Consider the following 11,188-nt stretch of genomic DNA (forward strand, 5'->3'; position numbering starts at 1 on the left):
GTGCACAGTAATTTGCTCTGTAATACTATGTCACCTCTAGTAAAGGTCAAAAATTCTACCAGTTTTTAGAATGATCAAAGAAGTAACTTGTCTAATTCTCATGATGAAATTAAGAATATATCAGACTGAATACTGAAGTGTTTTAATTTTTCAGACCATAGCACTGTGAAGGAGAAACTCTGCAAACTTTTCTCAATGACTCTATAGCCAACTGATGTAACAATGGTACTAATATTGGGACGTAGACTGAATAGAGAGGATAGTGGGATACGTGATTCCCCTGCAACCAAGCGGAAAGTTTTTGAAATGGACCCAAAATCACTGTCAGGCCCTGAGTTTTTTGACTTCTCCTCGGGATCATCCCATGCTGAAAGCATTCTCCAGATCTTCAATGAATTTCGAGACAGCCGGTTGTTCACAGATGTTATTATCTGTGTGGAAGGACGGGAGTTTCCCTGCCATCGAGCGGTTCTCTCAGCCTGCAGCAGCTACTTCAGAGCTATGTTTTGCAACGACCATAGAGAAAGCAGAGAGATGTTAGTGGAGATCAATGGCATTTTTGCTGAAGCTATGGATTGCTTTTTACAGTACGTGTACACTGGCAAGGTGAAAATCACTACAGAGAACGTGCAGTATCTCTTTGAAACGTCGAGTCTCTTTCAGATCAGTGTTTTGCGTGACGCCTGTGCCAAGTTCCTGGAAGAACAGCTGGATCCTTGCAACTGCCTGGGAATCCAGCGCTTTGCAGATGCACACTCGCTCAAGACGCTGTTCACCAAGTGCAGGAACTTTGCACTGCAGACATTTGAGGATGTCTCCCAGCATGAAGAATTCCTTGAACTGGGGAAAGATGAGCTTATTGATTACATTTGCAGTGATGAATTGGTCATCAGTAAGGAAGAGATGGTGTTTGAAGCTGTCATGCGCTGGGTGTACCGGGCAGTTGAGTTGCGAAGACCAGTGTTACATGAACTTCTGACGCATGTCAGGCTCCCGTTGTTACACCCAAACTACTTTGTTCAGACAGTGGAAGTGGACCAGCTGATTCAGAATTCCCCAGAGTGCTATCAGCTGCTGCATGAAGCCAGGCGATATCATATCCTTGGAAATGAGATGATGTCTCCCAGAACTAGGCCACGCAGGTGAGGAAACTTTTTTTTTTTCCTTATTTCTGTAGGAGAAGGACGTAGTTCGATATACAGATGTTTCATACATGTGCCCAGGAAAAAAAATCTCATGCAGATTATTTTATTTTGCGTTCTGGAGCCACTACAGTTACAGTTCTGTACTTCCCCAGAAGACGTGAAGCTCACCTATGTCTTGAAAATGTACATAAGTGAGTCTTTTTGCAAAGATCACTTTATTGCTAATGAAATAAACAACTGTTCAGGTAAGTGAAGTTATACTGCCTTACAAGTAAAATATTTTCTAAAGGTTAATGTTTGCTAGGTGAGATCTTAAGTTATTTCATACAGTAGCAGTGTCTTGAAAATAACTGTGCTATAGCACGTAAACTGTTCAATTTCTCAACCTTCTTTTTATAACAAAGTCATATAAGTGTACAGTGCTCTGTAAAGGGTACGGAGAGGTGAATATATTCAGAGCATTCACTTGCGACATCACAAATACTTTACAGATGGAGTAGTGTCCGGATTTGTAATAGACAATAGACAGATGAACAACAACAGGTTCTTAACTGTAAAGAAACTAAATCTTGCATTTTTAAGGAATTATGAAACAGTTCCTGAAGTATTTCATGCTTATTCTATGACACTTTAATAATTGCAGAATTGCTACTACTTAATAATGCATTACAGAAATAGGTGACTGAAGTTGCAGGAAGAAATGAGGAAGAGTCCATTAGTGGCATTTATGAGCAATGTGGTTATGATTCTTTTTTTTCTGAAAAATATTTTCCCAATAAAAGCCTTACTTCCACATGATAGTTTATTGTTCACGCCAGCTGATTTAAGCTGTAGTTATGAAATCGTGTTTTATACTAAGGCGATGCAATGATCTTGTCTGGACAAACAGATTGTGCTAGGAGTTACTCCTCTTTGTTTACTCTTAGTCATTTGTGGTTGCTGTACAGTGACTGTGCAGGGAACCTTGATTTTTTTTTTTTTTTGGCATGTGTTCAAGGCTTGGCTTATAGGGGGTGGAGGGGAGAAATACTTGGCAAGCATTTGCCCCATTCGTGGCTTTCCAGTCTTCAATCCTGCTGTGGGAGAAGAAATTCTTCTTAAACTCTTTACAGCCCTGCTGCCAGGTTTTCTAAGCTGTGTGCTGCTGTGAAGGGTCTTTGGAAGCTTTTGGCTCATGGCAGTTTGGAAACTGGTCCAGTGATATTTTCTGAGGCATTTCATACCCTGAGGGGAGGGACCATAGAATTCAGACTGAAGACCTCCTTCTTTCATGAGGGAGTTGGGGGCGGGAGGGTGTATCTTGTGGTATTCGGTGTGGTGTTTGTTGTACATTTATTACTCAATTTGATAAAGAAAGCGGATATGCTCAGACCTAACTGTTTTGTCAGAGCACATGGTGTGTCTCTACTTGAGAATCTGAATAGCCTCAGTGTGGCATTCCAGTTTGTAAATTAAGTACCTTGCCTAATACAGGTGATTTCTGAAACTGGGGGGAGGGTGTTGGTTTAGGATTTTGTGGGTTTTGTTGGTTTTACTGCTGAGCTTATTAAACCGCACTGTGAATTCCAGTAGAGGCAGGAACAAGAGAAGTAATTTACAAAGAGAAAAACTGGCTGGGCTCCCCGCAGGGATTTTTTTCCCCTTTTCTATATTACATTCATGGAATAGTTCTTTGTCATTTGTTTCTGTTGCCTGTTTGTTTCTGTTGCCTATAGCAAAAAGTGATTGTATGTTAAAACAGTTACCATGTCCCACTTCCCCCCCCTACTCCATGTTTTCATCACACCTTTTCTGGACATTTCTGGAGGGTTTGGTAAAGAGAAGATGCTCGAGAGCTCTTTTCCTTCTTTCTTGCCTTGCTCCAATTTCTTTTTTTTATATAAACTGTTTCTAGAAGGAGACAGGCTATAGGATCAGAAATTCCCATGCCAGTGGTTTTACTGAAACTTATGGAAATTAATTGTGATTCCTTGTATGGATATGCATGCACCTATGGGTCAAGTGAGTTCTACCAATTTTTTTAAAAAGAACAGTGTAGATCACAATTTGCAGTTGATTTTTTCTCTTTCTTTCTGAAGCCAGTGAAGAGTTACCTGAAGTAAATAAAAGTTTGAACTGTGGCGTAACAGGCCTTCTTGCTCTTTTGGCACTAGGCATCGCTGACACATGCAGAAGGTCTTTTTGAAAGAGCTTTTCAGTTAATGCACTTGCAACAGCATAGTGACATCTTGAGGTTGTCTCTCTTGTCCCCTGCTGGCAGTGTTGCACAGCAAATCTCCAAGCTGAGATCAAGCAGTGAGCAATAATAACTTTCCATATACAAAACAAACCAAGATCTGCATTCTTTATGCTTTGAATTATCTTCAGATTTTCATGTACCTGTGAACTCTTCAATCACAGTTTCTGTTTAGCTGTCTAATAACAATATACAAGTGTTATTTTTAATTAGTTAGAAGTTATTATATTATACATTTTAACATATAATAAATACATAATTTTTATACATTTTAACACATCCTTTTTGGTTGCTTTTAGAAAGCTTTAATGTACTCCCTTATTTTACCCCCAAGGAGATGAGATTTTATTTCACTTTACATTTCTGTCTGTTACCCATTTACTACCCATGAATGAATTAACGGGAGGGAGAAAGTAGTGATTTACCAGAACTCCTGTAATTTGTCTCCCAAACTTAAAATGTTTTTGAATGTAATCTGAACTATGGAAAGTTCTTCTGCCTAGCTGATGCTCTGCTGGTTGGCGTTCTCACATCGTCTAGAGGTCTGCGTGTAACTCGGGACCTCTTGGAAACCTGCTCTTGGGGACGCACGGGATTATATAACATTGTTGGTCATCTTCCACTCCCCCTTTTATATTTTGTGTACCTCTTTCTGATGGGAGGATATCTCTGGGAATCTCTCTAAGTGGCTGTTTTAGCTCACCTCTGTTATTTTGCTCACACCATTTGTTCTGAGGAGTTCTGTACCACTGACTGAGATCACAGCACTTTCTAATCGCCATTCAAATAGATTCTTTGTTCTTTTCTGGGGTTAGCCTTTGCCTCTATGGGTTTTTTGTGTGCTCCCACCTTTTTTTTTTTTTTTTTTTTTTTAAACTGATGTGCCCTCAGTCGTTTGAAAAAAAAAAAACTTTTAGAACTTGACCTTAAAACCTACACAGTGCAAGAGTCCTTCAAGAAAATGTAGTGGAGAAAATGTTTCTTACCTGAAGAAAGGGTATGATTATATACATGCTGACATATTGGGAAAATTTGTTTTCTGTGGATTTGAAATACTGTGCTAAATTAAGATTTTTCTCTAAAGAGCAAAAGTCCATAGCAACTCATAAAGAGCTCTCTTCGATGAAAGATTTTTGGTTCTTTTAGTTTTAAAATAAAGATTGATAATCCAGTGCAGTAAGCTTTTCAGTAAGTAAACGGAGGCCTTGATTCTAATCTAGAAAGTAATCAACAGACAAACCTCTTTCGTACATACAGTTGACAGATGTATTTGGGTTTGCTTCTGAGGCAAATTATCAGCATCTTGCTTTTAAGGAAGTTCTGTTCCTGGGTAACGCTTTGCTGGCACAGGAACTTCCCGTCTCTTATCCTTTGAGAGATTCTTTTCAGAGTTGTTCCTCAAAAAAGTAAAAAACAGTAACAGTAAATACATAGAAACCAGGAACAAGCATGACTTCAAAGTTGAGTAGCTGAAGAGAGTGTTTCTTCTGACCGGTTCAGATGCGTAAGCATGCTTCCTCAGATAAATATCTTCATTATATAATCTTATAGTACATTATCATTTAGCATTGCCTTTGCCTATTTAAAATATTTTGAGTAGAAAGATACATGGTATAATTAAATTATAGTGTGTGGTGACAAGGAGTTAGAAAGGCTAACTTAATTTTATTCCTGATGTTTCAACATGGGGAAAACATCATCAGGTTTAATAAGCTAATGTATGCAGAAGTTCACATTAGGAAGTTTGGGGACAGATCATGCAACTTTTCTCTCAAATGCAGCCATAAGTCATGTGTGTTGTTTTAGAGGGAGGGCTGCAGTACTCAGCAATAGTATGAATGAGATGTCTGTTCATATTGGGATCAAAATTAAAGCACAGCATAATGAAAAGGCTTACCAAAAATAAAATCAATCTTGTGTTCAGTTTTACTTAATTAATAGACAGCAGTCCTTGAAAGAACTATATCAGTGCAAAATCATTTAATCTAAAAATGCTTGGAAAGAAAGGATTGTGACAAACACTTACAATAAATTATAAATTTGAGAGGAGGAATAGAAGTTGGTCATAGTTTGATTTGCATGTCGAAGATGGTTAATTCTCTATGTTCAAATGTGGATTAACATATAACATGTTTTGTTATGGCTGTGAATATAGAATATGTATAATGCAGAAGCATCAGGTTAGCAGAAGGAGAATGAGAAATAAAATTTAAAGGTTTATTTGTGTATGTTGCAGATTGTCTAATGCTTAATTTTTTCACCCTGAGTTTTAGTTCTTGTTTTAGGCTTGAATTTCTATTCAGTGTTCCTTAATGTTTCCCTCTAGCACTACACTTGTTTTTTACTTTTTTAACTGTTCATTGTCTCTGAGGTCTCTTTCTTTTCCCTAATTTTGGTGACCATATGTCTTCAGCTTTTTTTTTCTTCAGGGAATAACCTAAAACATTTTAAGCTTTTTGAATATTTAAGTAATGTAAAGTACTGTGAATTTTGTACAGTTTGGGGGGTGGGAGGGACGGGCACACACTGGGTTGGTTTCATTGTGAAACGGATTGCTCATTGCCTCAGGCCTCACTTGAAGTCTGTTTCTGATACTTCCATGTGGACAGTCAAAAGAAAAATATTATTAGCATAAGGGCTTTCTATATATTTTAATTATTTGATTTTTACAAAGAACGTTGTGCAGTGCAACTCCACCACTTACACAGAACACCTGTCATTGTGTTGTAACCTGCTGTGTCATGAGACAGCTGTAAACAGTGAAAACCTCTGTTTGCTAAATGACTCTCTTTTTCTTTGCTGTAGAAATTAATGGTAAATAGTAAATTTTCTGATTTTCACACACTTTTGAAGACAATGTTGTTTGGCCTCCATGTACTAATAAACACCTTCTACATCTTAGTTTTTTGTGTTCACTCTTTTAGATCAACTGGTTATTCTGAGGTGATAGTTGTTGTTGGAGGCTGTGAACGAGTTGGAGGGTTTAATTTGCCATATACTGAGTGCTACGATCCTGTAACAGGAGAGTGGAAGTCACTGGCTAAACTTCCAGAGTTTACCAAGTCTGAGTATGCAGTGTGTGCTCTGCGGAATGATATTCTTGTTTCAGGTGAATAATCCTAAAAAAATTAAGACTTCTTTCTTTTCTTTGTTGTTTTGTAGTTTGTTTGTTTATTTATTTATTTTTAAGTAGTGTGGCATATCTTTGAACTGTGAACTTCCAGAAGCTCAACTGAAAGTCACTTTCTGATGTAAATAGTGAATACCAGCCCCAAAACAGTCTTACTGTAGACAAAAGTGGTTTCTGGGATTTTTGTCAATTGATTTTATTAGTTGTGTTTAAAGAGATTAGCTTATGCTTGTTAATTACCCTGCTTTAAAATATAGTAGTGGCCTGTTTGCAGCAACAGTTGGAAAAATTGCAAGCAAAAAATCTCAAGCAGTTTTTTCCCAACAGCATTTTCTCTGCTACAAAATGTGCTGTTTGCTGGTTAAAAACACCAGTTGCCTAGGAGCACTGCAGTGCTGGTATGTTGCTGGTGACTCGCTTCTATCGGGTGGCTGCCTAGAGTCCAAAAGAAAAACAGTTAAATCTTCTTCTCATCGTGGGAATGTAAAATGGAAACAAATTCCTTTTGGCACCCGAGTTGGGGATCAGCTTATACCAGCCTTTTACAGTGAAATGAGCAGTAACTATAGGTTTTTAAACACATCTCATTCAGTCTTTCAGCAAGGGTAAATTACAGGGTACAGCTGGTGGTTTAGATACCGAGCCCCATGTGTTAGTTTAACCAAAGAAACTGCCTCCTCAGATGTGTAATACCTGTGTCATTTGAAGAAAATGTAAAACGAAGATGTATGCACAAACCAAATGGGAAAATCTTGTGTTAGGGATGTGCCATGAAGTACATAAATGGTTAAGACTTTAAGTGTCTCATCCAGGTAGTGACACTAAAGAAATCCAAAGAGCATGGGCAAAAGCCATTAAAATGCATTCCAGTCTCAACAAATAATCTAATGTGATCTCAGCACGTTACTGCAAAAGGCACACATAAGTAAAATAACTTACTATATGTTTTCCTGTTTGAAATCCACTGAAATTGACTTTTCAATCTAATATAAATATAGATATATCCTTATTTCACCTAAAAAGGATATGAAGTTTTCATTGTTCACTGTAGGCATGTTAAAAGTTAACATTTCCCATTCAACAATGAATTTATTCAAATTGGTATATTTTTGTTTTTTAAAGGTGGAAGAATCAATAGCCGGGATGTTTGGATTTATAACTCTCAACTTAACATTTGGATCAGAGTCGCCTCCTTAAATAAAGGCAGATGGCGTCATAAAATGGCTGTTCTTCTTGGTAAAGTAAGAGAAGTATACTTAGAAATTTTTTTTTATAGTGGGGATTTTTGCTGTATGTAAGAAAACAGTGGAGAAAACATACATACATATTTAGTATTTTTGTGTTTCCTATCAAATAATTTTAAAAATACCTATTTTCAAATAAAATAATATTTAAACAATTAGGCTCTTTATCAGTCAGATACTGTCCGTGAACATGAAAATCATGTTACCCCTCAGTTATTTTTTGGTGGGTTTTTTGTCGTTGAAGTGTCTTATGCCCAAGAAGGAATTTTTTGGGAGGCAAAGAAGCATCTGGATTTGCCTGTGCTTCAGAAGTGCTGTCCGAAGTTTTACAGTTTATGCAGTTTTGAACAGAAATTGATACTGCTCTGAATGTCAGCTCTGTGCTCTTTTATTTAATGTTTTATATTGAAATTAACTAACTTTATGCTGTGGGGAAATGGGAGGTTTTGCTGTATTTTGAAGGCATATGTACCTTAATATAAAGCCAGTAGTTGGGATCAACTGCCCGTGGGGATTCCATTAATGAAAGTTGGAGAAGATGTGCATGTGGAAGGAGCTAGACACGTGCACAAATGATAATGAACTCTGCTGCTTAAATATGAGAGAAGCAACAGGAAAGTAAATAAAAATTTACAAACTGAGAGGAAGAAATATTTTTGTAAGCAAGTAGGAAAAAAGCAAAGCACAGAAAAACAAAGGTAAATTCAGATCGACTTTTGCTGCTGCTGTTGCTGAATGTAATCTGTAAAAAGAGAAATGCAGAGAAGTGCCTTTTTTAACAAATGCCATTCAAATAGGAAGTTTCTGTCTCAGAATTAATAATACTATGCTTTGAGCCTGTGTTTGCAATGTCATTCCACATGTGACTAAATGGAACTCTCCAGAGAGCCTTTACCTTTTATTTTTTAGAGCATATTCTTCTCTTCCTGTGTATAAATTGAAAATTTGAGGGAAGTATCCTTTCAGAAACCTAACAAATTAGGATTCTTGCAGTTTTAAATCAATCTAATTTTGTATTTAAATCTAATAACTGCTCTAAAAATGAAATGGTTATAGTTTTCACCACTTTGCATAGGTATATGTTGTTGGAGGATACGATGGGCAAAACCGTCTCAGCAGTGTAGAGTGTTACGATTCATTTTCCAATCGATGGACAGAGGTGGCTCCCCTGAAAGAAGCTGTGAGCTCTCCAGCAGTCACCAGCTGTGTTGGCAAACTGTTTGTCATCGGGGGTGGTCCTGATGACAACACGTGTTCTGACAAGGTCAGTTAATTGTATTTGATTGTATCTTCTACCCAGGGTAAACAGTGTTGCTGGTTTAAAAACGGATCATACAGCGATCTGTTTCAGCTGGCTTGCTGAATGGAGCATGGAATTGCCATAATACAAAAAATACAGAGTAGAAAAGGTTAACTCAGTAATACACTGTTACTGTGGTCTTTCTCATGGATACTGTCATTGGCTTCACAAGTTCTGTGCATTCTTAAACCTGAGTGTTCGGAAAAAAAATGTTGAATATAGTGCATATATAGACATTACTGATATATGGACCTATCTTTATATTATTTTCTTTTTCTTGGTGAGATTTTGCCCACCAAGTATTGCTTCTTTACCTCTCCTTGCATAACCTATGTGAGTGTGCCAGGTTATTTCAGTTAAGCTTTTAATCTGAAATACATGTATTTGTTTTCAGGTTCAATCGTACGATCCTGATACTAATTCTTGGTTGCTCCGTGCAACTATCCCTATTGCAAAAAGATGCATTACAGCTGTGTCTTTAAACAATCTGATCTACGTTGCTGGTGGGCTTACCAAAGCAATATACTGCTATGATCCAGTTGAGGACTACTGGATGCACGTACAGAATACGTTCAGCAGACAGGTAATTAACACTAAATGGCCTGTAGACATCTGAAAGGCATTTTTTTACATTAATATCTTGGCATGAAATGAGTATACACTTGTTTAACCCTGTTAAAATTGCATCTCTGATTCCACTCTTGCTTAATTTCTTGATCTATATAATTCAAAACCTCACAGAAAAGGAAGTTTCTAAACCAGTAGCTTTTCACCTGGATGTCATTTGTAGCCAGTCCAGTCTTTTTGTTTGAAAGCAGTTGCTGTTGGAGAACAGTGTAACAGTGTCATGGATGATGTTTTAATTGTCTAGAAATTGATCTCTGACAAGTTCTGCTACATGTTTTAAGTTAGACTGAAGATAGTAATTTCCTTATAATTTATTAAAGCCCTTCAAAAAATATTGAAGGCTGTTTTTACAGTGTGGAAGAAGCCCCACTGTATAGCACAGAAAGTGTCTGACTTCATCAGCGAGAGCTGTGTCGCTTCTACGTATGGAACACTGAACAGAATTTAAAAATGTGTCCCCTCGGTGGTAAAGTGTGTTTGTGTATCAGTTAATTTTCCCTATATTTTTAAAACATCAGTCATGTACTCTGATACCTACCTTAACAGAAATTTGTTCTACTTTTTCCTGGTCTTCCCTCTATTCCTCTATTTTGATTTATTCCTCTATTTTGATATGTGTTCTCTATTTGATTTAATATTTTTTTCCATGCCAGGTTTTAAGGAAGAAATAAAATCCTGTCTCTTTGTCTCAAGACATAGTACTGCCTATTTCTTATGCACTCTTTTCTTAGTCATGGCTTTTTTCCTCTCCCCTGTTTACATCTCTCTTACATTGTCTGTTTACATCTCATCTGTTCACATCTCTCTTCTGTTATCTGTTACTCCTGTAAGGTGCTTTTCCTTGTTACCATTTTTTTGCATTGATACTAACTACTGTGGTCCCTCTTCTGAAAACTTTGGTTCTCTCCTCCTTTCTTTATCTCAGATGTTTGAATGGTAAGTACAGCGTTCATCTATATTCCCTTGTCTGAGCTATGTGTAGCAAAGGCTTAGACCTGAAATAGTCTTTTCTGTGGGATTGTGATGCTGCTTTCCCCACCTATTGTGCTTTCTGCATCGGCCCTTTCAGGAGGGAATAGCGTAGGCCGGTCTGTTTACAAATGGTAGTTGTGATAGTTGTGATGCTGTCCTTCTGCGCTGGGGGAGACACACAGGAATTGAGGTCTTGGTTTTTAAATAATCATGTATTCCTTTGTGTATTTTGAAACAGGAGAATTGTGGAATGTCTGTGTGTAATGGAAAAATCTATATCCTTGGTGGAAGACGAGAAAATGGTGAAGCCACAGACACTATTCTTTGTTATGACCCTGCAACAGGCATTATCACAGGAGTAGCAGCCATGCCCAGGCCAGTATCATATCATGGCTGTGTGACGATTCATAGATATAATGAAAAAGGCTTTAAACTGTAATTTTTTTCTTGGAAAAAAAGAAGAAGATGGCACGAATGAATCCAGTGGTCTGCTGCAAGACAGGCTTTTTTAAAGATTCCTGAAGTGGGAAAATG

At 37.4% G+C, this 11,188-nt stretch overlaps 1 protein-coding gene across 1 annotated transcript; it reads left to right on the top strand.

Annotated features, from left to right (window-relative positions):
• The first annotated feature begins 222 nt into the window (after positions 1-222).
• Positions 223-11,188, top strand: KLHL24 (kelch like family member 24). The gene is made up of 6 exons (XM_010164214.1): positions 223-1,142; positions 6,306-6,490; positions 7,634-7,752; positions 8,831-9,019; positions 9,450-9,638; positions 10,893-11,188. Exons 1-6 carry the CDS (start codon positions 223-225, stop codon positions 11,091-11,093), a joined length of 1,803 nt encoding a protein of 600 aa, XP_010162516.1. The 3' UTR covers positions 11,094-11,188.

The sequence above is a fragment of the Antrostomus carolinensis genome, unplaced genomic scaffold, assembly GCF_000700745.2.
Source record: "Antrostomus carolinensis isolate BGI_N321 unplaced genomic scaffold, ASM70074v2 scaffold36593, whole genome shotgun sequence".
NCBI lineage: Eukaryota > Metazoa > Chordata > Aves > Caprimulgiformes > Caprimulgidae > Antrostomus > Antrostomus carolinensis.